The following is a 27,721-nucleotide window of genomic DNA, read 5'->3' as shown; positions in this document are numbered from 1 at the left end:
TTTCCATCATAGGGGAGAGGAATCGACCGAAACATTCAATATTTCCAGAGAAGTCAAACTAGTGGAACTAAGCCGTCCACTCTGGCCAACTTTAATACGTTCCAAGCACGACTGAAACATGTCTCCAGACTTCCAAAGGTTAGTCGGCCACAATTGCAATTTTCCCATTTTTTTGTGTCTTTCATTCGAATCCATTGTGAATGAAGCATTACTTCTCGTACAAAATCTCGGTTACATGTACTAGACTTGTCTACCATGCTGTATCAAATAAGCAAGCTTTGTGATATCTCACTCCAAATAAAAGAACATCTCTTTCATGGCAGAAAACATACAGGATTTCTTTTATAATATAAAATATAAATAAATTCACATTGGCAAATTTCCACTGCTTTCCAAATATTCACGTCTCAATAATAATAATTTCCATTCAACTATAAATGCTACAGAGTGAAATAAGTTTGAGCTGTTGACAACAGCCGGAAAAGAAAAAAAATCTGCAAGAAAAAAGTCATGCTAAATCTTAGTACGAATACGTGCCTTCATTTTGACTACAATTCAGACTTCAACTCTGATTCAGCTCGAGTGGTACTCTGCGTCCTGAAGGAAGTTCCTTGTGACGTTCCTTGTGACGTTCAATGCAGTGTATTACAAACTCCATGCCCGCCGGCACTGTCTCATTTTGGGTGGGTCTTTGTTTTCTATGCCTTGAGATACTGCGGCAAACTTTGTTTAAAGCCAAGCCATGGTGTAAAGGTGAACATGAATGCCCTGGAGTACGGATGTGGTTAATGTTTGGCTTGAATATCACAGGATCACTTGCAATGAAGTGAGAGCATACAGTGAAACAAAATTAGTCCTACCCCTTATAAATTTTAGGTTTTTTGCATTTTTCTCAAAATGAAAGGTGGGCACATAATATTTGGGCCAAAGTTGAATGATTCTAGCTGTCAGGTATAAATGACTAACGGTTTGGGTTTTACCTCATTTGCATAACAAGGAGAATGCTACATTGGTTAAATTCTGACATGCTCAGAATTAATCATCCCATTCTACATGTCATGGTAGTTGGCCACATTCCTCTGAAATGCACTTGCTCCAGACATCCGAGATCCCTGATTATTCATTCCAGAATAATATTGTTGTTAACTGTAAGAATGTACTGATCATACAGACTCCGTAAATAAAGGAGAGATAAACACAGGAAAAACGTCCCCCCTGGGAAGAAGCATATATGCCTTAAACCTGTATGGCGTGGAGTACGCTTGATGGCTTCCCATGAAATAAATCAGCGTAAAACAATGGGGTTTGTGTTGGTGCTTGCACACAGCATAAACCTCATTTAAGAATAGGCCCAGGAACTTTCCTTGAACCAAAACATGTAGAAATGTCAAGAAAATCACGAGGAACATTCAGAATGGTTGTGTTTTCAAGTACATGTACATATCCAACAGCAACGTTTGAGTAATTCACAACTTGGAAACTTACAGATCCAATGTGAATAATTTGATGGGAAAGGACCATGTTTTCAATCGCATTCCCACTTAAACATGGGCTTGTCTCAGTACAGTTGCACCGGCACTGTATTGGACCATCTGCCACATGACACGATATCACTGTATCAAAAGTGAGGAATCTTACTAGGACAGTTGGTTCTCTTAGTGACACGAGCAACACGTTCTTTGTTTCAAGATGCTACCTTCTGGGCTCTTTGTGGAAAATGTAAGAGTTGCTGTGTGCGCTTGCAGACATTTCATGCATGAAAATGGCATCAAATAACCGTAAGAAATTTTTCAACAGAATGCGCACAAAAATGTGGCTTCGCTGCAGTGCACTTATTCAAAGTGTCATAGTTGAGTCCACAAATCCTCTCATGGTAATCCCTTGTCATCCACGCCCACATCACATCACAAGCTATTCAAATGAATCAGAACCAAGGCAGTCCTCTCTGTTTGTCCCACTACGTGTGGCCACAATAGTGAATGGACTTGACCTGTGACCTGTGACTCGACTTCAAGTTGGCGTAACGTCACATTGTGTAGGTCTGCAATTCAACAGAGGTGATGCCTGCAAGACCCTGTTTCAAGGTACAGTTAGAGGGGGTCGCACCATTCTTCAAGGAAATCAAAACACTAATGCGGCTTTCCCGAACATTTTAGGAAAAAATTCAGCAGCCTGAGGGACAATCTGCTTGCCTTTTCATCGGTATCCATACAAGAACGAGGAGATTTTACCATGGCCAGGTGCCAACGAGCAAGTTGCAAAATGAATGTGAAAAAATGTAACCAATGTCAGTGCATCCAAACATGTTGAATCAGCTGCAGTCTTCAACCAGCTTTGAAATTTGGGATTCGTGTCAGGGTCAGGTAGACAGTACCTTTCCACAAGTCTCAGTGTGTCGGTTCCGTGGCTACGAGTAGGAAGTCTCATTTCTTTGCCTGCTGGTTCAAGTGTCTTGGCGCGTCCGCAAACATGTATTTGAGGCTGTAGGCTTCGGCTAGCAAGAGGCTGATGTCTTGATTGGTCCAGTTGGCTGTCGGTAGGTTCTGAAGCAATAGCATAATCCCCTGAAATGACAAGAAGATTTCTTTATTTAATTCAATAAGCAAAGTCCCTGTGAGACAAAGTCTGTATGTATTGCAAGTAACCACTGGCCTTTATCCGAACTGTGAACATCAGCAAGAATTTGACAGAGAAGAAAACCCTGAAGTCTTTAAAGTAAAAAGCAGCCCCCACCAACAGGTGGTAGAGAGAACTCCAATATACCTGGAAGTCTTTTTCTTTCATGGCGGCATCGGCAAATTTGATGAGGAACGCAGCACAGACGTAGAGATGGAACACTGCAAAACCCTCAGGTTCGCTCTGACAGGAAAACAGAAACACTCAACTTAATGTTTCACACGACAGGATTCCCTCTTCCTCTCTTTAGACCCTTGCTTTACAACATCATCCAAATTACTCCAATATTTGCCTCAAGAAAAATGTCCAGCATTTACAGCATCAACACTTTCACTATAGGTAGGAATCCAGACACTCCAAGAAATGACAAGCTAATCCTCCGACATGCAAGTGGGTCATTCTATTAATTTGGGGTACCATTTTTCCCTTTACACCTGAAGAGTGAATAAGTAATGCAAATTACCAACCAAATAAAAATACCTGTAGTATGAAATCAATTTCAACAATATCCCTTGTCATGCTACACAAGTCATTAGGAAGAGGGACAGGAAATGTCACCAGTTGGTCCCCAAATTTATAGAGTGACCCAAATGGCACCCTCCAATTCATCTTGAGTCTGGGTTATGGCATTGCCTCCCCCAAAGTCTCCCACATGGAGAGCTGTGGCACATCCAGCTACCTGCATAAAATGACATACAATAGCAGTGTCTTGACTCTGGAGCCAAATTCATTCTGCATATGAAATAAGAATGCAAAGGTGACTTCAACAGCGAGAGTCAACCTTCAGCTGTTTACCATGTAGGTGTCCCAGAGGCGTATCGTTCCTTTCAAAGGCAGTTCCCTCATGAGCAAGTTGTTCATCCAGCGGAAGGCAAACTGGAGATATTCGACTTGGTGGTTGAGCAGATGATGGTGCAAAGGAGCTAAGATGAAAGTAAAGGCACAATTTTTTTGGAATGAGTTTTGACTGAGTATCTGAAGTGCAGCTTCTGAAAAACACATTCTGTTTGGAAGTGACTTTAGACAGATCAGTAAACTCAAAATGTGACTCTGTCCATTCAAAAAATGGATTTTACTTGCTGCCCATGACGCCATGCGGCACTCTCAATTACTGTCACAGAAAGGCTACACAAATTTTAAAAACCAATGCCTGCATATTATTAATGACAAGACTTGATGTGCTTGAGCAGACCTCCATTTGAAAGGAGAGTCAGTCTTTTTTATGATGTTGGGGGCACAAGTTGTGGCACTTGAACACATTTATGGATGGATACAAGGAGTCTCTCTGAGATACAATATGTTGGTTGCAAGTCTTTGAGTTGTTCTGGGGTGTTCAGATGCATTATGAAGTTTTCAGCACGTTTTTACAAATAAAACAACTGGTTTTGCCGTTAACATGGAAACCAATGAATTTTCTATCAATTTTGAAATTGAGTTTTTTTGTGGGGGGGGAGGGGCAGCAGTCTCATACCGTTGACTCTTTGCACAAGCTCTTTGAGTGAGTTGATCTTTGCCTGAATTCCCGGCTGGGCAAAGGTGTAGTTGTCTTGTATGCCGTCCAATAGTTTGCTCATGCACCAGAATGTATCCGCCTCCACCTCGCGAATCTTGTCTGATGCTAACGTCAAGATGTCAAAGTCTTCTGTGACGTCTACATTCTCAGCTATAAAAGATTAATTTGACGACATAAAATGGTGGTATTCAACGTCAACAATCTTGCCTCTTCCCTTGCCCTGCACTCCTGTGGTACCTACAATAGTTATGTTCCACTTTCAACCATTCCCGTGCATTCTCTGGAGCAAATGTTTATGAAGGTTTCCTCACAGTTCAAACACTTTCAACTTTCATCTCATCTCAACTCCAAGTATGCCCAATGGGTGTGGAACAAAAATGAATTGATGATGTTGAAAAGAAAGAGACCCCAGCTGATATGTACATGTAACTTGTGCATAACTTATAACTTGAACCCTAACCCCCTGGGACCTTTTTGCTACGGACCTTCCTAAATCCTCCTGAATCCTCAAATTTGGGGGTGAAAAAAATTGGATTCTTCCTCAGTCCTCGATTCAAAAGAAATATCGGGCTGAATTTATGCATGACTGAGCAGGAACAACACAAGGTCTAACCCACGACCTTCACTCATGGCATCCTTCGCAATCCGCCATGCACTTTTGCCATTCACCCTCAATCCTCCAAAACCTCCTGAAGGATTTTGGAGGATTGGGGAGGGTTAGGGTTAATGTGTATCACGACACATGAATGGAAGATCAAACGGGCCTCTAACAATGCTATGGCCAACTCTCTTACCAACAGAGTGAGTCGCCCACAGAACAAAAGGTAAACATACAGATGTACTGACAGTCCAACCAGCCTACATATATTTGGAATATGAGGAAAGAACCTGACAACACAGATTTCTACTACAAACAACTACTTAGAAACAACTAATGCTCGGAAGTACCTGTATGTTCAGTAAGGAATACCACAAAGAAGGGTGTGACGAGATCGTTGATGCCTTGCACATACCCACTGGCAGGATGTCGAATGGCCCAGATGTACAAGATTCGTTCAAAAATCTGGATACAGACAAATAAATAGGTATGTACCTTGAGCACCAAGAAACAGTCAAATCAGACATTTAAGACGTTCTTATCAATCAGTCAAACCATTTAAAAATCACATGGAATAGGCACCATCCTTCTTCCGACAACTTTAAAATCATGTCACAATGAACGATTGGTGTGAACTCACCTCTTGTACTTTTGGTTGCTGAAACAATGGGACTAGAGGGTTGGTTCTTGGGATGTCTATGTGGATCTGTGAACAGAAATGAACAGATGACATCATTCCTATAAACAGCCAGGGCCAATACGATGTGTACAGGTTAGAGAATCATTTAATAGCACACATACGGATCTGGAACTTTATAAAGCTATGTGGAAAGCGGGCCCTTGTCAAGAAAGAATTTGGGAAGTGTGCGGAGGCAGAGTGGAAAGATACCGGCGAATTCCACGAGTCCGAGGAAGCTTGGGTAAGCACTCTGAGGTTGGCAATGGGAAATGTTTGAAGTGTGTGTTGTAGTGTGACCAATTTGCTTACCAGAATTCGAAGTTCATATTATGGCGGCACCATGCTTGTGGGTGGGGGGCAGAGGGGCAAGTGGAATGTGCATTGCATACCTTTTCAACCAATAGGGCATTGTGTGACTTGTACATGCATATTACGGATATGCAAGCATATATGTATAAGTTGGCACAACTGCATTGATGGCATCGCCTTGGATATACGTACAAATTATACCATAGAGTAAGAAAACAATTGAAGCTTATGTAAGAAGTGCATGAAAGCAAATGGATCTAATGTGAGTATATTTTTGAAACATGGATGCTTAAGGAAGCATTTCACATCTCCCAAAATATTAAGGAAGCATATTGAAACACATTGAAACATTTGTCCCTGCCCATCAGGGTTGCATCTAGGATTGAACTCTCTCCAAACCAAGGTTAAAAACTGGCCGTCCACTCCAGGCACAGCTGTGGAAACCGACACTCCTGGGTGCTATTTGAGGCCATATCTTCACTGCACCCAACATTCAGGAGGAAACCAGAACGATTTATACATCGGTGTTGAAGATAAATTTATTAATTTAAATTATTTATGGGACGCTGTACATTTTAAACAAGTAAAACTGCCTGTCCAACAGTTGCTTTTGACTGTTCACACGACAGGTGGACGGGTGGCTAGCTGAGACGCTGCTAATCTTTGATTGTTGCTTATGATTGGCTGGGTTACACCATCTACATTTAGTGGTGTTAGGTCCTGATTGGATGCAGAGAGTCCCATACACACCTGCCTGAACATGTCCCTGTGTAACGAGTCGGTCCTTGTGCCGTAGTACTGCTCCACAAAGCCAAAGTATTCCTCTTGTTTCCGTTCTAACGTCAGCTCTCGTCTGTCCGTGTTGGTTGGTAAATAACCCTATGAATGCCAAAACATCATTGAGGAGCAGTAAATAAATGTTGGAAGCTAAACCAATTCATAGTATCACATTAAATCAGCGTAACAAATTTAAGCGCAATAAAATAATATATCTTTTCCTAATTCTACTGAAAATGGATTTTTTGATTACTCAATGTTTTGATTGTTTACTAACGGAACGGAGGCTTTAAAGTGACATTCCAAATATGAATAACGATTACTCGGAATTATTCAGCATTTACCAATAAAAGTTTCCAAGCTGTGGGACGGACAGCGTTGGGAATTCCAGACCAGCTAAGCTTCTTTAGTTCATCTGGAAATGAAACATCAACACAGGGATTTAAAAGAACATTTCTATGATGAAAACATGGACTTTACATGCTTGGCGAGCAAGATAAAATATATGAGTAAATATTTGATTTGCAGAAAACTGAGCTCCGCCCACAAAATGAAAGTTCTAGGGCAGCTTATGCTTTTGCAACAACTGATTTGTATTTGGGAGTTTCGGAATTTTATCACAATTTTACGAGGGCTCAACTTGGCAATATTTTGGGGCTGCTCAAGTGGATTTATGAAAGTGCCAGTTTTCAGAACTGGTACATGTTCTTTTCTTTACAACAATACCTTACAATAGCTTTCAAGCACAATGAAAATAACTTCGATATTTCAGTGTTTGCATAAATTAACATCAAAGAGAATGATCCTCAACGAGGACAAAAAGCAGCTCCCAGTAGGCAAGTGGATATGTTATACCATGCCAATAAGAAGTGCAGTGCCCAACTTGGACTTCATAATCATACACTGCCGTCTATTTGCCAGCATATTTTCAAACATTGTCGAGCAATGATGATGAAATCTGGCATGTCACTTAAGTGTGAAATGTTGCCTGAAACATAAAGTACACAAATATATGGTCTCAATATATGTATAATGTCAAACGTTCCACCCAAATATCATAAACATGTCCAATGTACTACAGAACTACATGTACCATCCTTGTTATTAAAAAGTGAGAGTGGCTCCACACAGCCGACATATTGCTTTCCTTTACAAAACGTCGCTGGGCTCCGACTCACCTAGTTCAGTGTTAAGGCCACTCAGGAGCTGTCTGAACTTGGCTAGCTTGCCCACTTCCCTGGCCGGCATGGGCATTGGGCTGATTCTAATTGGGGAGGAAGGGATGGGAGCCTCAAGGTCAGAGTTCTGCCGGACAGCTAGGCCAGGAACCCCGGACCGTAACAAGGGGGAGGATGGTGGGGTTTCCTGAGACTCTGGAAGCGATGAATCAAAGGAAAGGAAGAAACAAGACAGAAAATAAGTTGGCCGTTTACTGCATTATTTGCTTCCCTCGACAGTAACTGGATGTCTTTCACAATTGAAAAAAACAAAGAATTATTATAAATTAAAAGCGTGTAAAAGCTTTTCATCTGAAAGTGACATGGATCCTATCCACTAGAATTTACGGTCAGTGTTACGAAGGCTTAGACTAGCAACAGTACCATGTGGTCATGTGGTACTTTGTCTTCTGACTGGACCCTACATGTATGGCCATCCATGAAATCCTATAGAGTACATAGCCACAAATTCAACAGATAAAGGTAGACGTACACTGTACATTTTAGGCTACATTTAATGCATCAGAAACTTGGTGAAATGTGCACCACAGCAATCTAATGACTAAATCAAGAGTGCTAGACATTGGCAGGTTGGTTATACAGTCAGTTTAAATGCTAACACAGCTTGGGTTGTAAAATCTGGACAAGTGGAATCACTGACCTGCTCTCCCTTCTGAGACATCTCTGCTCATCGACTCCGCCGCATCGTCGTCGGGCCGGATTCTTGCCTCAAGCGCCCGGGCTTGCTGGGCGGCCCGCTCTGCCTGCTCAGTCCGCTGTTTCTCCAGGGACAGCTTTCGGGCTTTCAGCATCAACAGCTCCTCGTCGTTCACTTCCCAGGCATCACTGGTCTTGCTGTCGAAGGCAGCAAAAGCGTCCTTTTGTTTGGGACGGGCTTTGACACCGGCCTGGTCCCTCATTTGCGTTTGGTTGAAGATTTCACTGGGTGGATATTTGGCACTGTACACAGGTTTAATACTGCAATTAACAAAATGACAACCAGTACTTCAAAAACAAAACATATCACAGTTAGCCATTATTGACAATCATCAGCCATGTCAGTACAGTGACAACACATCTTCACCCCTTCGCGCCGGGAAGTGGCTATAGCCGCCGTAAAAATTGAGATCCTCAGCCCGCTTTTCAGCTATTATTCTCGGCCCACGCTTGAGTGAACACGGTGAAAGAAGGCAGACCCTGGCTCTTGTATATACACTGTATGGTAATTGGTCTTTGCGCATAGCCCAGAAATGAAAAGACCGAATTTGCATCATAGTCACCAGCTTCACAATAGTCCCCACTTCGAAAAGAGGCAACGGGAATGTGGAAGCGTGAGTAGAGCCGCATGCCACCGAACAATGAGCCTTTTCACTGTGTAATTCAAAGTGTGCAGAGCACGCAGGGCCACAAACCGAGAATTTGCGGTTCGGCAGGTGGCCTTCATGGCCAAGCGAAGCTAGAATTCTTGGAGTCAGCTTTCGGAGAGAAATTCCCTTCGAGAAGGGGTTAAAGGTCCATGGGAAAGAGTTCTATATACAGACAACACTAATTTTTCCCTTAAAATGTTACAACAGCCATCAGAAAGTGATAACATGTCCTAAAAAAAGAAATTTAGCTACATGTAAGAAACTTCCAAAGCATTTACTTAGAAGACACTTGTTTTTCAGACAAGTCTCACAGGCCCAAGTGGTTTTCATGTGCACTGTAGGCCTAAAGTAAAATGACCAAAAGGCACAAAGACAAAAAAGAGGTTCCTGTTGGCATGCATGGTTTCCACATACATTGCATGCATGTAGAGCAAGGAACAGGAGAGTAACCATAGAGTAAGCAGCTAGCCAGCATAGACGTGGACATGAAATTAGTTTCTTCATCATGACATGGTTCAACATGCTCAACAACTGGTAAAACCAAGCCAAGAACAAATTTGATCTCAGAATCTGGACGTCGGTTGTAATGTAAAGAAGCTTTGCGTTATATTTAGTGGATGGCTAGTGCGTGTGCTATGAAATCCATTCCTCCGTGGTCTACCGCAGTGCTGGGCCAACTCTACTATGGCATAGGGCCTACATCATGGCCTTAGCCTGAATCAGTAGTACTAGTACTCACTACTAAGTAGGCCTACATCATACATGTACATGTATGTAGGCTAAATGCTTTACCTGCCGGGCAGGCGCTCCGAATTCTTCTTCCAATGTGTAGCCTTCTTCCCCGACCCTTTACTCCCAAATCCAGAACTAACACCTGCTGGGACTCGCACGTTCTCATTGGCAGATGCCATTACGTAAAATCTGCCAATTAGTATGGCAAGAAAGGGGCGCAATGGCAGGAGTCGTTGCAAAAATTCCAGCGACAGGGTAAAACACGGAAATGTACATGAGCTACACAGCTGCCATATTTGATCTGTTGACGTCAACAATCTGCGGACAATTTTCCCTCACCTTTTTCATGAATGGAACGATCTAGGAGAAACTGGTCCCTTCAAGGGTACGAATAAATAAGGCACGCCAGTACAAACGTACCAGTCAAACAACCCTATAAGCTGTTCAGAAAAACATCCCAAATGTTTTGAGTTTGGTGGCCACTAAAAGCCATTCTTCCCCCATACCTTTTCGCCACCCCAGAAAGAAGGGGACGAAGGTGACCGAGACCGTTGTTGGGTTTGTAATGGCCCATTTGCAAGATTTTTCACTCAGACAGCAACCATAAAAACTTGACATTTGATCCGTAACCCTGATTCATGGCGCAAGTTCGATCAGCGACAAAGTGTCAACCATAGTCTATTTTGAATTGTAACATAATATGCGTCAAATTTATATCGAGTACCAGGCAAAATCAGCCTGTGTTTAAAAATTAATTTCAGTGACACTGATAGATGCGCAAACAAGCGCGACGTCACGGTGACAACGTGAAATTTCAAGCGAGTGCGGTCTGGAAACAAACAATTGCAACTAATCGTGTATCTTTGTATTTCATTAACCAATGTGGGTAGTACATGCAGTTCACATTTTGGGATCTGACATTAAGTTTGGAAACAATTTTGTTGGGTGCACTGAAAGGGTCATTGTTGGACAGGTATTTTTCGAATACTTAAAACAACCACTAAACTCAGTTCATCGGCCACTATCTTCCAAGCAGTTTAAGATATCACGTGACATATCATACTAATGTACACTGTGATCTCGAAACTGCGTCATTAGATATTGCAAGCAATTAAGATCAAAATGAAAAGAAATGTTTTTAATTGTAACCTTGGAATTGAAGTAGCACTTTCATAAGTGCTGAGACGTGAATAGACCACATCTTGGGAATTATTCCGGATTTCATTAAAAGCCACGTGACCTCAACTTCTGTGCGATGATTGTCAGTACCCGAGTTGCTAAATTGTTGAGTTGAATTCTGAGCACTTTATAACGATTATTGGTACAAAAGAGACACTCTGGGTTTTTCTTACTTTGAGATTTACTTACGTTTACGTTCATAAAGGAAGAAATAAACCAGAAGTTTGCAATGGAAAATTCCGGGATGATCACAATTTTAATTTGAATTTTTTATTTTCACTGTAACGGGTGAGGGTGTCCGTTCAGAGAATCATAGGATTCTGGCGCATATTGATCGAATTCCCCTTCAAGTGGAAAGAACTAACCCAGTCACAGCTCGTTGATCGGGGTTGAGGGAGGACTGGTGACGGAGGGGTGGTTCCAATAGCTTTAAATAACTGACTAATTATGTGGGACTAGAAGAGGGTAGGATGAGGGAAGTTCGAGACAGCCAAGTCGACCAAGGAAGATTGCACAGTAAGAATAACAACGTTTGAAGCAGTTTTCCAAATAAAATAAAATGCGCCGGCGCATTGCATTTGCCAGAGGCCTAAGCTCTAGAAACGGGTTAGTTACTCAAAAACTCGATTTGGAACATTGTCATAAACTGGGGCTCTCATTCAACTCCAGTTACATCAGGGCAGTTTATAGTAAGTAGTTTACTGCACGCACATCACCATTCACTTGCTGTTCTGAACGAGGGACTCTTCAACATAACGCAAGGGTGCGTCCTCTGCTTCCAGCTGACAGTTGGCGTGAAAGTACTATAAACAGTTGAATTTTCAAAGAACAGTTCCAGAAAGTATACCTTGACTGTATAGATTTCAAGAAATTTGTCACAACATACATGTATATGTAATTCAGAGATGTCAAATTGCACAGCAATGATATACATCAAAATTCTTTGATACCATTCAATCAAAAAGGACATCGACCCATCACCTCATGTTTGGTCCAGTTTTTTTTATTGCTGTTATCCTTATTCACTGTGTTAAATGGAAGTGAAAGGAGATTTTGAACCACATTTTACTTTCTGTCGCAGTAATTCATTCGTCCTCCATCATATTTCTGAGCTATCCATTTTTATTCTGCCCTCCTAACCTGGCAAATTGAACGTATTTCACAAGATCAGTTTTGTAAATTATATGAACTTCCGGGAGGAAAGTTAAGCTCATGATCATTTATTTATGAATCACAAGTTACTTCAAAATGAACACAAAATTCTTTTGACATCATTCTTTTTAACAGAAAGTACATTGTATACTTATTTACGAATGAAAGTTTCAAGTCCAGTTTTCTGTCTCTCAGTTCGTTAGCTATCACTCCTTCACTTTCAGAAATGCTTGTCACTGCATATGTGAATTGTTTCAGTAGTTTATCTGCGTCGAACAGAAGCACCTCCTCATCGATTGAAAAGAGCAATATATGGTCGGGAGTTCATGTTGCTGGTAGCGACGCGCCCGTAACGCGTGCATTTCAACGAAGTGCAGTTCCGACCAAAGCTGCCGCCGTTGTTAGGAAAACTGCGCCCTCTATATTGGTCCAGCTCGTGGCTTATAGGCCCTTTGTATCCATTTCTTCTTCCAGGATTCATTTGTAGGCACATGGATATTTAGATACATGAACATAATTCTATGAATTAATTACAGATTACACTAAAGTACTTGCATATCAATCAGCGTTTGCAGAGCTTATAATCAACGTCCCAGAAAATCATTTTCGAAACTTACAAAACCACTTTATTTTACGGTTATATTAGGGTTCTCCGTATGACTCTAGATCTCCAAACTGCATACCATCATTTATATCAGATAAAGAATTCTCCTTTTCCAGAAATTGATTATGGTTTTGGGCGGTTCACTTTGGATCAGTGTAATGTTTCAGAAAATAAATGGAATGAGAGCCTTTCGGACCTTGGGGTAGAGCTCCCTTCCATCTCGCCCGTCGAACTCCTCTTTGTAACGTCGGTGATGCTTGTGGGAGTAAACTGTCAAAGTTATGATAGTTGCCACTAGGAAGAGGGCGCCATTCAGAGTCCAAGTTGCCAAGAAGAATCCCAACCACGAGATGATCTCACAGGTGTAGTGTGGACAGGATACTAGGGAAAAGAGGAGACCCCTCGGGATCACGTGACCACTGGACAGAGACGGTTGACGCCCCTCCGTTGTGCCGCTGCGGAGCATTCTCAGCTGGATGTGGGCGGTGCAATTTCCAACCTCCCCGAATATGAAGATGACTATTCCTACGCTGAAGAGAGCAACGTGGGTGTTTATGTACCCTAGGTCGGGCCGTAAGGCCCACCCAGCCCAGAAACCGAAAGTCCAGTAGTACACTGGGGCCCCAAGAGTTTCAGTCAAAGACATTCGTCTCTTGAACCGATGCACGAACAGCACCTCCAAGGTCCTCCGGATGAAGTGGGCGACGTAGAGTCCCATAAATATTGTATGCGCACCGGGCTGCCAGACACCGAATTTTCCAGAGTTTGCGGTCACCATACAGCCGACAACCGGGAAGGGAAGCTTGGGTAGGCCTGGCACAAGAGACGCGATGAGGAAACTCGCAATCGTACCGATGTAAGCCACGGAGCTCACTACAACCGGACTGAAGCCCGTGCTCGTTGTATGCGCCTCGCTCAGGCATGCTTTTCTAGCAAAGCTGTCTCCAGCACCTTTTACAGGGTCACTTTCTGGCAAGTCGTGACTGGATGCTGCAGCCATTGCTCTTTTCCTGCTATGTCGGGGCATGAGTCAAACTCGTCCGGAATGATTTTGAGTCCAGAAAGATCACTGTTCACCTTAACTTGTCATATCATGCGGTAATATCAAACACACGTAAACATGACTTATCTCAGACTATGGACTGTAGGACAGCGTTACGCTGAAGATCCTCAGGGCCCAGTGGCACATGACCTTCGAAACGGCTGACTTGATAAACGCTGTTCGTGTGCCGGAGGGATGACCTGCGCTCACTGCGCAGCTTGGAATTTTATAACAATGAAAGATGGGAAATGAGGGTTCATTTATACAAAAAATAAATAAATAAAAATAAAAGAAGTAAATTACCGTGATAACATGTGAGCAGTTATACTTATAGCCTCAAGGGCTTTCGATCTTCGAAGTGATTGTCTTGAAGATTTTGATGGCATTAAAAGAACACCGTACATAATTTATTCCCTCTTTAGACTTTTTTCCAAAAGCTGCAGGGTACTCAACTTGTACTAACTACATAATGCTCTTTTTTTTTTTAAATTCGTCTCATACCTTCATCCTTTCACAGATTATACCCCTCTAACAATTTAAAGCGTAAAATTATTATTTTACATATTAGATACCCTGGTAGTTGGTTTTTAAGACAAAGTGAGTTTTCGTTTGCCTATTAATAAATGAATGATTTGCACAAATTTATGTTTTTAAAACCAAGGTCAACAAACTATCGATTGAGTTCAATACACTTTGGTCACCGTATGCGCGTATAGTATAGTATAGTAGCAGGCACAACAAGCGCAGCAGGAAAACACAAATGTGATGTTTGACAGATGCGTTCTCGGAAATCTTCTCATTGTAAATGATTTAGCCAATTTAATCGTGTTCACACCTTCAGAAATGTAGTTCTGTGTTTTATGGACAACGATGGCGGAAGATGTGGTCTTCTTTTCTGTGCTGAAGCTGGCCGGAAAGCCTTTCGATGTGACACTTTCGAGACGGACCATCTCATGGGTAGCCAGTGCGTCGCCATCCACGGGCAGCTCGGGCGTCGGCGGTGTTTCCCAGGCATGCCAGGTGGAGTCCCGAGGTACATGTAATTCTGGTTCGCGTTAAACAGCGCAGCAATTGTAATTTACATACATAGGAAATTGCAATCGCAGTAGTTTTATTGATCTCCAGAAAGAGTTCCATATACCGACACCCTGTCAATACCTCTGTACAAACCCTATGACCGGACCATGGCATGAGACTGGTCTGACAATAGGTGTTTTTCTAAGTAAATGACTTAATTTTTCCTCCTAAATTGAACTTTTCTTGACTTGTTTTTGCTTTCTGACGACTAATAGATCACTGTATGGAATAAATGCTGGCGTCCGTATATGATACTCTTCCCTGATCTGCTAAGTACTTGTCCTACAAACAAGTAATTATTTCCTACACCTATTAGCTGTCAGAAAGCAAAAACATATCCAGAAAAGTTCAATGATTTTTTTTAGGAGGGAAAATAGCAAGTCATTTACTGAGAAAACACGTTTCAGACCAGTCTCATAGGGTTTGTGCACAAGGTATCAAATGGCTTCAGTATTTCCATCAAATGATCATAATGTTCACACTCGTCACTAGACTAAGAAAAGGCAAGCTGAAAACCAATAAAACTAAACTCTTATCTCATGGCCACGTGGTCAGCCACTGTTGATCACTTCTTCATCATTTTAAAGGGACCAGGCAATACATAATTTCACTGTAATCCTTGAAATTGCACCTGTGTGTTTCATTTAACCTTAATGTCAGTTTTTATATTGCTTTTTTATCTTGTATTTTAGAGCTTCCCCACTTCTCCGGAAGGCTGTAGACAGTACTTCTTCAATACACATATTTCCAAAAGAACTTCATTCTCATAAGTCCAAAACAAAAGGATTTCAAACAAATTTTTGCGCATGAAGAAGGGTATGAAGATGCACAAAAACTGATTTTAAGAGAAATGAATTGCCTGGATCCTTTCATCTCAGTCAAAGTGTTTTCTTGACCTCTTGTGAGCTTTGTTACTGTATTTTTCATGTCAATTAAAGAAGAGTAGTTATGAAAAAGTAAACTTTGAATTAATGGTACATGTTCACCAGACTAAATTTTATTTCCAGCTGGTAGCACAGCAGTGAGGCAGGGGACCAGTATGATGCTGCCTTACATTTATCATTTTACAAATGAAACAACAGGAACCAGTGAAACAGCAGGTATCCTTCATGGATCTTTTGTTTACCACTCAACTCATCCCCAGTTTCACTGCATACTTCTCAAGCGGAGCTTCCTGTTCATCTGCCTTCACTATTTCTCAACTAACGAAATGTCCCTGTAATTGGACATGTACTTGGCATCGCTTTGCTTTTAACATGTCTGGTGCATTGTGATCAAGTGTCTGCCTTATTTTTCCATTTGAAGAGCAAATTTAAGTATTTCTTCAGATTCGGTGGAATGGAATTTTGGACACCTTTTCCTTACTTTGACAATTTTATGACAACATCCTGACCAACTTACCTAAATTCATCCGTTCCTTCATGTATGCTGCTTCTTTTGTAGCTGATGGGAAAAGAGATCCTTTGTTACATCTATAGATCTTTTTTTTTTTTTGTTCAATCAAGATTCTTCACTTTCAAATTGACTGACAGGCTGGGTGTGTATGTTTGGGCCTGGTGGATCGGTTTACATTATGCATGTCTAGTTTTTTTTACCGATATTTATTTGTTTGATTGTTGGGTATTTGGTTAAAAAATATGTGTGTCTGTGGTGTTTTACTTCGCACACTTATCCCACCCCTGGAAAATTGGTGCAGGGATGTGGGAAAGCTAACATCTTTCTAGTTCAGTTGTTTTCACTCAGAGAAGACTTTTACCAGTAAGGTACATGAAAATGTCAGATTTTTATATTCTTGGTCAAAAGTAACATGTACAATGTATATGTACAGTGTCCATGTAGGTCTGACTCTACTTATCACCAGAACATGTCTGTAAAGATACATATAGCCCAAGTCACACATGTAGTCCTCTGAAAACTTTATAGCATACCAGCAGCAGTGTGAAAGAAGATTAGACTGTTAATTGGATCAGACCATTTTTTAAGGGGTATGCATCAATTTATTTTTCTGTTCATTTGTTGACTAAAAACTTATAGAGGTGTGACTCAACATACTCGTAGATCTAGGTACATGGACACATCTAGATTAATCTAGAGCACAGTATCTGTTACTTAAATGTCTCATGATTCTCATCAATGAAAAATTTAATAAGGGTGAGATTTAGAGATCAATGTTGCACCTGCTGGCAGATTGATTTCTGTCAATAAAGAGGTGCATGTATATATCTTTTTCCTCTGTTGAGTGAAAAATATTGCTGGGTTCTAACTCAAAATTTTAAATAATCGCCCAAATTGTAACAAAATGGAGTCACTTACTCTTTCGTGTAGTGCTCAAGACAACTTTTTTCTCAGCAGTTGCTCTGAATTTCAACCAAAATTTGACAAGGACAAGTGGCATGTGGAACCTTAATAAATATTGTTGCACTGCTGCATTATCAAAGGAGACGACCTAAATATAATCTGTCTTGCAGCCATTCATTTTACTGCTTCCTTGCTGTCACAGCAAACCACATACAGTATTCACCATCGAAGATGCTTCGCTTCAGTGTCAGATTTTTGAAAAGCGTGCAGCTTTGCCGTTTCGTGACCAGTGTTGATTGTCTAGTCACATGCATAGCCATCTAAACATGAAGTCATTGCAAAATAGTGTAGTATATCCTTACGAAAATAACCTGCTGAAAGTACATGGACATGTCTGTCAGGATATGCAGCTTGACATGGATTTTTCTATGGTTATTCCAAAATTGTAGTTCTGATAGACATGTATGAACAGAGACAGTTGCATTTTCACAAAGTTCTCAAGCAGTCTTCCTGATTTTATCATTTTCTACGGAAAGGAGGGCATATCTGTAGGGACAACAAGCCACATTGTAGTAAACATAGTGTTTGAAAATATTGCAAAAAGGAAGTTGTCATTTTTATTGCAGCCTACATGGCCTGGTAATGATCATCAGAAATGTATTTTTTTTCCTGTTACAAAGTATTCGCATTTACATGTATTTGTACAGTAACGAGTAGAGTTACAAAGAAACTTATTTTTGTGTTATTTGTGCAATTTACTTCCTTTTTATAAATATGTTCTTGGCCGGACTTACATGTAAATGTGCGTTTCAGACCAGCTCAGGAGAATGGACCCGACTAATGCCCGAGCTGCAAGCAAGGGCATTATTAGTCAGAGAGTCAAAAGAACTTGATACATGTACATGTATATGTGTGATAGATTTCCAGAGATTTGTTTTAGGGTTTTTCTTTCATTTTCCCGAACACCCCCCCCCATCCATTTTATGCAATATTCCTTGTGCAAATTGTCCAATTGGTGTGCGCATGGCGAACCGCGTGCACACAAATTGACCAATCAGAATCAATTAAACTGTCTCGTATCCAGGTGCCAGCATGTGATTTACGCAGCGGGCATGATCACCTCTCAGCAGGCATTACCAAATGTTAACTTAATATTATTATCAACTTAACCCTAACACTCCTCAGTCCTCCAACAGATGAAGGATTGAGGAGGGTTAGGGTTAATGAACCGTCAAGTTGCATATTGCTGAATAGGGAGACTATCTGTGGTACATGTATTTATGAATGGAAATTAATTTGGCTTCTACATGTAGCTTACTTGCATGCTTACTTATTTTTATTATTTTTTTGCTTGCATACCCAAGAGATATCTACAAGGGCTCTTTCTTCATAGCCATCTGCTTTCCAATTCAGATTGAATGTCTAGTAACTCTCTTTTGTCTTCTATGTAAATTTAGCTGTACATGTATGTCAACTGCTGTCATTTCTGATCTCATGTTCCACATGAAATATTTTCTTCATGGCAGAGGTACACCACTACCACTTTGTGAAGCTCAGTGAGGTCATCACGGCTGTCGTAGACAGTGAGAATGCCGAGGACAAAAGCATTGGCTCCACGAAACCCAGGAAACTAAACAACCAGGATGACTTGACATTTACAGGTACATGTACATGCAGGATCTGAAGGCTTAGCAGGAATTGCTTGCTTATGGCCTTCTCGCAAGAGTAGTGCAGTTAACCATTTCTCATGCATTTACTTGATCAACTGCTAAAATGCTAAAATTGCTTATACACATTAGAATTACCCAATGTGGTAAGTCCTGAAACAGTGAAGTTTTAAAGGGAAATTTTCAGTGCGGGCATGCACTGTAGGCCTACTGAATTCCCATACTGACATGAATATTCAGCCTCAGCACAGATGGTCCAGAACATAATCAGTTAAACATTTTCATCCCTGGCTGTTAGGGTGTTAGTTTCTCCTCGAGGGATAGCCCAGTTATTTAATTACATTTAGGTCTGCAGCTCACCTGTGTATGATCTTGGGCAACCAAGCATGCAGTAGTAATGCCAACTCTGATCATGACGGCACCGAAGATCATGTCAGGATTAAAAATAAATGCAGTTTTGTTACCGGACAAATTGTCTTTGCTATGCAATCGAGTCCAAGCAACACGTTTTGTATTCTGAACAATTACCATTTTGTCAATTCCTTCCAATGAACGACAGCAAAAAGCTCCACCAAATCCTGCATTAGTTTGTTACCAGGCACCGTTACATGTAAATGCACTGAATAATTCTCTGAAGAGGTTGCTGTTGATGTAGAGGTCCCTGTCATGTGAATTTGGGTTTAGAGTGAAAGCTTTAGAGTGATCAGATTCTGCTTTGTTCTCCAGTGCACTGTGTTCGGAGGAACAACCAGGGCAAGTGGCGACTGCGAGAGCTGACCTTTGAGTGTGCCGACCAGGACACCTGCCGCCAGTGGGTGACCCAGATCAAGGAGAGAATCACCAAGCAAGGTAAGTCAGTTAACAGGGAATGAGGCGTCTCAATCCAGACTGATCCCTACCTACCAATCTGCTGGGCACACGGATTTCTAGGATTTAGCCCAACCCTCCCAGACCCTTCAAATCCACCGGGATGGTTGAGGATGGTCCGAGGAGGAAGTGTATTCCCCCCGTACGAAATTAAGAAATTGGGGGGGCCATGCACCCGCTGTGCCTTCCTCCCCAGATGTGATACTGGATGAGCATTAGGTCCCTGCTGTCATAAGTCTTTGATTGAACTCGATGCCCCATTTTAAAGTTTCAGTCTGAAGGGTGTGCCACTAATTTCTTGTAGAAAGAAAGAGTGTGGAGATTTTAGGCTTGCCCTTGGCAAAAGTTTATAGGCAATAAGAATTGTATGAGTCTCGCTAGAGTCTTAAAGTCTTCAGGATGTGGTTTCAGAGATTAAAGTAGAACATATAACTCCTAGATTTCTAGAGTCTTCAAGATTTGAATCCACAAGATGACATATAAATTTCCTATTGATAATTGTTTTTTTCCAAATTTTCATTGCGTTTTTCTCTGCTTCAATTCCCGCTCCCCCCAATCCATCTTGACAGGCACCGTCAGACCACAGAACCTGCTGGTATTCATCAATCCCTATGGTGGCAGGAGGGAAGCAGCCAGCATCTATGACTCGCACACTGCGCCCCTGTTTCACCTAGCTGGCATCACAACAACCCTCATTTGTGAGAAAGTGCTCCAGTTTAATTTCAGCCACCTTTTGATTTTGCTCGGGCTTTCTTGGGAAATTGTTGAATTATGACATGAATGACCACCCTTGATCGACCCATGCGTTCAGATTTGAAGTTGAAAAAAGACGGTTAAAGCCTGTAACCATTAGATTTTGAAGTTTGACTTTTTCTTCATTTTATACATGTATTCTTCAACCTGTATCTGGTGTATCTCTGTCGTCTTTGTAACCCGTGTCACCATTTATTTATCACTTTTTATGCTCTGAAACAGAAGGTGTCATGTTAATCAAAATGCACGACTGGACTGTATGTATGTTGCTTGAAACTTGTTCTGCAGATACTGAAGCCAAGAACCACGCCCGTGATGTGATGTTGAAAATGGACCTGGGTGAATTTGATGGGTAAGACTTCTGGGTAATATGGACATATGGACACTTACGGTACGTCTGCACTTGTGAAATTCCAGAGCAAACTCAACGTTATTATGGACAAAGTCAGTGCAACTCAAAAGGTGTTGTTTCCAGGATAGTGCATTTCCAGTGTCTACTCTGTACTGGTTTCCTGATTTCCAAATTTCTGTGTGTTTCTAAGATTCCTGACTTTGCAAGAGTGCTCTTCCTATATTATTAAAACCACCGCTACAACTGTGTGGAAAAAAAAGCTTTTCTGTTACCGGCTGTTGTGTGATTCTCCCCAGCGTTGTCTGCGTTGGAGGGGATGGAACCTTTGCCGAGGTGGTGAATGGTCTGCTTGTCCGAACTCAGCAAGAGGACGGCATTGATTACAGTGACCCTGAAGCGACTCCTCGGTGTCCCCAGATGAAAATTGGGGTCATCCCCGCGGGTAACTAGATGCAAAAATAAGAGTATTTTGCCAACTTCTTGTGTAGTGCTCTCCTGTAACTTCCATGAATACCACCTTGCTGTTCAATCCTAGTATACATGTACATCCTATCTACATGTATATAATTGCTTTTTCACACTGTGTAGGCCTGTACATTAGCTGTTCCTCTGCTGTCGAAACGAGTAAAAACACTGGCTGCCGGTATGTGTATTCAAATGGAACTTTGGCAACTGTTCAAAATTTGCTAGCTGGAACCCAACCTTGAAGTGTGCTAACTTGTGTCTCTCTGACACAGAGCTCTTAATGCTGTGGCACTGGAGAATAAAATTCACATCGATAACTAGATACCAGATATAGCAATCCAACATCTTTGTGTGATGTCCAGAGTTTAAGGTCTAGAATATATCGGTCTTCTTATGCCTCATCCTCTCTCCTGTCTGGCCAGCCTCAGCTTCAACCTACAGTACTTCCCCTTGAGATAGATAATGCTGGCGCAAGTTTTCCTCATTTTTAATCTGTTTTGTATATTCCAGGTTCAACTGATGTAATAGTTTGTGACACCACAGGCGTCAATGATCCCTTGACGTCAAGCTTGCAAATTGTACTTGGTGAGTTCTTAAAAGACACATATGTGTCGTTTTTAGAATCCTGAGTTGAAGCAAATTACACTTGATATGCTGACAGCAGAATGATAGCTGCTATGACGTTGCTAAATCCAGTATGGATGTTGAAACAGGTAATGTTTGTTCTGTCAGAAGTGAACGTTTTGACAAGCTTTCTTTTATATCTTAGGTTGCACCCTAGGCCTTGACATTTGCTCGGTGCACAGCGGTCATCAGTTGCTCCGCTACACCGTTTCCTTTATGGGTTATGGTTTCTTCGGGGATGTCCTGAAGGACAGCGAGAACCACCGCTGGATGGGGCCTCGCCGATACGACTTTGCAGGTCAGTGTGGGCTGAGTGGAGGAACTTTGAGGCCTTGAGTGCTTTTTGCAGCTCGCTCTAGAGACTAAACAGTCATGGGGACTTGTCATGACACATTGATCAGTATGAAATTAAAAAAATCTGTGGTCAACCACAGTTAGATCAAACTTGCTTAGAGTCTTTCTTGCCCTCTACTTGCCCTCTAGATGTTGTCAGAGCATCAGGCAGATTATATCCTAACCACGATGGTCTGTGGAAGATTTACTTTTGGGGAAAAAAGAGATTTGAAATAGTGTTATCTTTTTTCTCTCTTTTTTGTTCTTAAATCGCCCAGGTTTTAAGAAGTACTTTGGGAACAAGTCCTACGCAGGCGAGGTGACATTCCTGACCAGTGGTGATGAGGACCATCATCCTCAGGATAAGACCAAGTGCAGGGTTGGGTAAGATTTCCTCGTGGGTTTGGGTGAGCAAGCGTGGCATACACAGTGCGGACTTCCGCACAGAAGTCCACATAATGTCGGATGTGATAGCGTGGGTTTGGCGGGTGTGAGGGTTTGCCTGTTGCAGCCGTCTTGGAGGTGTGCTGTTTCTCTCTGAACTTTGCTGGACCAGCCACACTCGCTCTACTCTACTCTAGATTTTGTAGTTAGAGTGAGGTTTTGGTCTTTGCTAGTTGCACATACTGCTGAGAGCAGATGTAATCTTTGCTTTGGGATCTTGTTCTGGACAGAGACTGTGTGCCATTGAGTTATTGCTCAGAGTTGAATTTCGGCAAAGTCAGAAATGAGACAGTGAAAGAGTGCAGGCACGTCAAAAACTATGTTCACTTTGTGGACCCAGGACACTGCCTTACATTGAATTCCCCGGGTTTTTCCCAGAACCTCACCAACTCTTTGAAGATCTTCATCAAATGATGGACTTTTTCTCCCTCCGAGTGGCACCCTAGTCATCATCATCTCTGAACTTGTTGATCCATTGAGCTTTTACTGTCGTTGTACATGTAGGTGTGCAGTCTGTCTTCGGCGATCTGATTCTCAAACCAGCGATGTGTTTGACTGTACGCATAGCAACATGGCTGGGCTAGACTTACAAGAGGATAACCAATCCCTAGGTATATCAGGTATATCATAACATGTTACTTTCCAGAGGAAAAGAAGTGCTTTTATTAGTTTCTCTTTTTCAGAAAAAAACTTACCTGGTCTGAGCGAAAAGCCCAACCTGAACATGTTGATTTAAAAAATAACCGATGTATTTTTTCCAGTGAAATCAAATAATTTCAGCATTCATATTTCATTTGGGTTTATCCTTGAAATTCTGTGAGATGTAATTGTTGGCACATGTTAAAATGTTGTGCATTTGAAAACATTGGTATAACTTCTTGAAAAACTTTAAGCCATCTTTTCAAAAACAGTCATCGTCAATGAGGTATTAAAAATGTACACAGCAACGTCATAAAAAGATAAGAAAAAGGGTTGCATCTTACAGGTTTTCTGAAATCCACAACACAGCAAGACATATCATTGCGATAACTTTATCATTGGGTGGAAGGAAGTGAGATTTTAACATTTGTCAATGTGTTTGTTGAATGTTGAAAGAGTTGCATCGGAAATACTGGTGGATTTGATCAGAAGTGTTTCCGCAGGTCCTTGTAATTAAATTTGCTATTTTTTAAAAACAAAATCAGTCCAGGAAAGCAAAGGGAGTTGGAAGAAGGTGACAGGCAGTTTCTGTGCCGTCAACGCAGCCCTGGTGAGTGGCTGCAACCGACTGTCACCCAATGGCATAGCGCCCTCATCGCACCTTGGCAATGGCTGCCTGGACTTGCTCCTGGTCCACAAGTGCTCGCGGTTCAACTTTCTCCGCCACCTCATTCGACTCGGAAACTCAGGGAATCATGTGAGTGGTTCCAATGACACAGTTCAGGGAGAATTTCAATAAAGGAAGAAAAGTTTGTTGAATAACTGCATTTGCTTTGGGATTTTGTTCTTGTATGCACATTGACACCAAGGACATTACTGTACCACTTGACAGAAAATTGTCCATGCAAATTTGAATAGTGATCAAACAATATTCGTATGTCTGTTTAAATTGTACTGTAAGACTATGTTTTATGCGTCCAATTTGCATTTGGAGCAAAATTATACTTTAACTAAAATAAAATACAGGATAGTCAGAAATATAATTTGAAGTTGTATTTGTTTATTTGTGTCTTCTGTAGTTCATCTTTTAAAGTTGAAAATTAAACTTTTCATCAGTAATATTGCTTTCTCTCAATTAGTTCAACTTTGACTTTGTGGAAGTGCATCGAATCAAGGAATTCACATTCAAAGCCTTGACAAACCAGGATCTGAAATCAATCGACCAGGCCAAAGAATCCACTTCAAATACATCTTTAGTCAAGCAGCCGCAGGTGAGGTACCAGACGACAAGGGACAGTAACACCAGCACATGGAACATGGACGGGGAAGTCTGCGATATACCCGACATCAGTGTGCAGTAAGTTGCATCAGAAAATGTTGCACTGTAGTCACAAGAAGCAAACTGCTGTAAAACGTGTGAGCAGTAACCTACAGTAATTCTGTAATTAAGACTGTAATTAAGACTCTGCCAATCCTGTACATTAACTTCGGGGTTTTTTCCCCTATTACTCCAACCAGCGTTCACTGCCAGCTGATCAAGATCTTCGCCTACGGCAAAGAAGACGTGAAATCTTTGAACGCCTCCTGCTGTGTGTCGCGCAACAGGACCAAGAACAAGTCAGCCTGGAGATGAGAACATGATTACCTTGACACAGGTTGCCTAAAACAACTCAGACAAATGATTACATACAAACTAAAACGCACTCCAGCTCATTTTTAATGTCGTCACTCTTTGTGCTAGTAGTGCTTTGAATGTGATGGCAGCTTATGTGCAGTACTTTTAAACTGATATTTTATTGTATTGATATATGTTGACTAATTAAGCCTGTACTACATTGATTTCCACTTAGCTGTGTGATAATTGGATGAATCAACATAGCAAGTGATTTTGAAATTTACTATCTGTAACATGCTGCAACCAAATTAAGTCAAATCTCAGTTGATAAGTCTTGAAGGTTTGCATGGTGAAGAGGTATAATAGAAAGTAGGTTTGCAGTAGCACCATGGACGTATCTCTTTTGTGAGTATTTGCGGTTCTGAAAAGAACCAGTGGTACTCGACATTTCGAGCAGTACGCTCTGCTCGTCATCAGGAGAATGATTCTATCAAATCTCAGTTGATTCGCTAAATTGAACGACTGGTGTCAGCTTTAAAATTCCCAGGTTCTAATTCCATCCTGACAACTGAATAGTCCTATTATTGAGGGGCTGACTAATTATGTGTGCTCCGTGCATGTACAAGAGTTTTGTTTACCTAGCTGCAACTTGTTGGCCGACACGACTGGCAGACAAGTTCACGTGGCATGGCTGACTTCTGTGTTCAGTTCCTTATTTAATGATACATGTACATGGACCAGGGAATTGGGTAGACTGTCCCCAGCCCCTCTGTTGTCATTCTGATTCTTAATACTCCCACAGGCAGGAACCAGCCCAACCTTTTTTCTTGCTTGCTGGTCGAGGGTGCTTACTCATGTAATTGGAACCCCTCTACCTCGGAGAAGTCGGATGTTCCAGAGAGCAACCAGGGAGCTACTGTTTTCCCAAAAATATGTGGAGAAAATAAATGTGTGCATTTGTTTTGTTGCAGGTCACATGCATTTGTAGGATAGGACCATTTGACAGAACTTTCGGAGTTTATTCTTGAAGGGTCACATTTTTTAGATTGAATATATATTTATTTGTACTTTGAAGATTGAGTGTGGTTCCAGTATTTATGTAGTCACAGTTGATATAGGGATGAGGTTTATCTGTAAATTTGGCGAGTGAAAAAGCATTTCAGGAAGTCAGTTAATTTTAATTTGTGTTTTGAAAGGGATCGTGTGCATATAAATTAAGAATTGTAAATGTGATTCAAGGTAGATGCACTAAAAACTCTGGAAATATAATGTACTTTGAAATGTTTTACGAGAAATAGATTTTATTGATATGTTGATATATTCCAAACCAACATGATTTTATTAACACAACAAAATCAGTGTCAGAGGTGACCTTAAGGTTTCTTTACTTTTAAGCTTTTGAGAAGTACATCAAGGTTTTTAACTTCTAATTGTAAACTGTACTTATGCATTATTTCAGTATCACCTTTCATGAAAACGTTCATTATCTAATTATGCCAAAAATTATTCAATGAGAAATATGTATACATGTAGTTAAATCTTAAACCAACATAGGGCCAACATAAGCTCAACAATGAACACAGAACAAAAAGTGGCCAAAACTTGGCTAATATGTGCAGAACCTTAGGAATATGCCGTGAACAAAGTTACAGTAAATATGTGTGGTCAAATGTAGATTTGCCAAGTACTATTCACACAGTACCCGTATTTTCTAACCAAAAAAAATGCATGTGGAGCGTAGCGTCTGTAGTCATGGAGAATTGTGGAAAAGTTTTTATTCTCGTGTGTGATTCGCTACTGAGAATGCCATTAATCACTCAAACATTTGATCTGAAAGTAATGGAAGTATCTGCTACAGTTGCACTGCGCAGATCGCAATTTCTTCCAAACTGAAATTACTAAAGTTTATCTCAAGTATTTTATTAGTAATCAAAAATTTTATTGTGTCAGTGTTGCTGTGATATATATGTTTTTAACCTTGGTTACAAAATGGTACATTGGATTCATTGTAACCAACCTGCCCACATTGGGTCTCAGTTTTGCATTGCCTGCAAATCAGGTACAACAAAAGGCCAAAGCAGCCTGTCTGTTATTTGCCAGAACTGAGTTGTTGGTGAAACAACAAAAAAATAGGTCACAAAAGTAAAGATTGTTTTTCCGAGCTCTTGAAGTACATGTGTCTTTAACAAAAGGTTCACTGTGTATATTCTCCATAATTCATGCAAATCTACTTGAAACACCGTCACAACGAAAGCTGCATGAGTTGCCAAAAGATTACGAAGTGTGCTTTAATAGCTACATGAAGTTCGACAGGGATTTAATTAAATCACGTAGTACCTTGAGAATGTTTGGCATCTTGATAGACACTGAAAAAGAATTCTACACAACCAACATGCCTGCATCTTTAATTCCATTGGTAATGCTGGCTGTAGGTATGCAATTGCTTGACCATGCTTTGGCTTCGCACCTGCAGTGTCTCTGTGCTCATATTTTTTATTCACAGCGGTTGTGGAATGGATTTGGTATGGATTAAACCACACTTTAAAAGAACGTTTCTCCAAACATTCAGTCATTCTAAATTTGTGGTCGAGTTGTGCTTGTTTCGAGCTGAAATGCTCAGCTGGTACTCGGTTCTTCTCGCCTTTCCAGCCGAGGATAGAATAACCGTTAGGACGTTCGAATGGGACACTAATAGAGTAATTACGGCTCACAATGTACATGTATCTTCCCCAATGCTAGGTC

At 41.1% G+C, this 27,721-nt stretch overlaps 3 protein-coding genes across 5 annotated transcripts; 1 reads left to right on the top strand and 2 right to left on the bottom strand.

Moving 5' to 3' along the window:
• Positions 1–41: 41 nt before the first annotated feature.
• Positions 42–10,184, bottom strand: LOC110990175 (TBC1 domain family member 22B-like). Its single transcript, XM_022255039.2, has 11 exons — positions 9,929–10,184; positions 8,431–8,747; positions 7,731–7,925; positions 6,897–6,967; positions 6,526–6,654; positions 5,428–5,493; positions 5,138–5,252; positions 4,148–4,339; positions 3,472–3,599; positions 2,764–2,859; positions 42–2,564 (listed from the first exon to the last, which is right to left on the bottom strand). Exons 1-11 carry the CDS (start codon positions 10,045–10,047, stop codon positions 2,424–2,426), a joined length of 1,569 nt encoding a protein of 522 aa, XP_022110731.2. The 5' UTR covers positions 10,048–10,184; the 3' UTR covers positions 42–2,423.
• A 2,067-nt stretch (positions 10,185–12,251) lies between these two features.
• On the bottom strand, positions 12,252–13,976 carry LOC147799437 (very-long-chain enoyl-CoA reductase-like). Its single transcript, XM_087136329.1, has one exon. The coding sequence runs from the start codon at positions 13,828–13,830 to the stop codon at positions 12,967–12,969; it is 864 nt and encodes a 287-aa protein (XP_086992455.1). The 5' UTR covers positions 13,831–13,976; the 3' UTR covers positions 12,252–12,966.
• A 586-nt stretch (positions 13,977–14,562) lies between these two features.
• cerk (ceramide kinase) lies at positions 14,563–27,529 on the top strand. 3 transcript variants are annotated; one of them, XM_022255028.2, is made up of 14 exons: positions 14,563–14,878; positions 15,930–16,022; positions 18,747–18,881; positions 19,614–19,736; positions 20,324–20,452; positions 20,796–20,859; positions 21,156–21,301; positions 21,835–21,909; positions 22,094–22,246; positions 22,560–22,665; positions 23,230–23,336; positions 23,910–24,121; positions 24,504–24,721; positions 24,883–27,529. In XM_022255028.2, exons 1-14 carry the CDS (start codon positions 14,716–14,718, stop codon positions 24,995–24,997), a joined length of 1,839 nt encoding a protein of 612 aa, XP_022110720.2. In that variant the 5' UTR covers positions 14,563–14,715; the 3' UTR covers positions 24,998–27,529. The 3 variants fall into 3 exon arrangements, with proteins under 3 accessions (XP_022110720.2, XP_022110719.2, XP_022110721.2); XM_022255027.2 differs by having other exon boundaries at positions 23,230–23,345; XM_022255029.2 differs by lacking the exon at positions 15,930–16,022 and having other exon boundaries at positions 23,230–23,345.
• The last annotated feature ends 192 nt before the right edge of the window (positions 27,530–27,721 follow it).

Source organism: Acanthaster planci, linkage group LG04 (genome assembly GCF_054643075.1).
Source record: "Acanthaster planci isolate LZ-2023a linkage group LG04, COTS_SCS, whole genome shotgun sequence".
NCBI classification, from domain to species: Eukaryota; Metazoa; Echinodermata; class Asteroidea; order Valvatida; family Acanthasteridae; genus Acanthaster; species Acanthaster planci.
Note: the sequence above shows the minus strand (reverse complement) of the source record. Positions and strands in the feature narration are given on the sequence as shown.

Bases quoted from the DNA above. Each gene is read 5' to 3' on its own strand.
- LOC110990175 (XM_022255039.2), bottom strand. From the start codon at position 10,047: ATGGCATCTGCCAATGAGAACGTGCGAGTCCCAGCAGGTGTTAGTTCT. The intron at 6,655-6,896 runs GTAAATGCTGAA...TGGCATTCATAG, and splicing joins CAGCTTGGAAACTTTTATTG to GGTTATTTACCAACCAACAC. The intron at 5,253-5,427 runs GTGAGTTCACAC...GTCTGTATCCAG, and splicing joins AGCAACCAAAAGTACAAGAG to ATTTTTGAACGAATCTTGTA.
- LOC147799437 (XM_087136329.1), bottom strand. From the start codon at position 13,830: ATGCCCCGACATAGCAGGAAAAGAGCAATGGCTGCAGCATCCAGTCAC.
- cerk (XM_022255027.2), top strand. From the start codon at position 14,716: ATGGCGGAAGATGTGGTCTTCTTTTCTGTGCTGAAGCTGGCCGGAAAG. The intron at 22,247-22,559 runs GTCAGTGTGGGC...TAAATCGCCCAG, and splicing joins TCGCCGATACGACTTTGCAG to GTTTTAAGAAGTACTTTGGG. The intron at 23,346-23,909 runs GTATATCATAAC...AAACAAAATCAG, and splicing joins CCAATCCCTAGGTATATCAG to TCCAGGAAAGCAAAGGGAGT.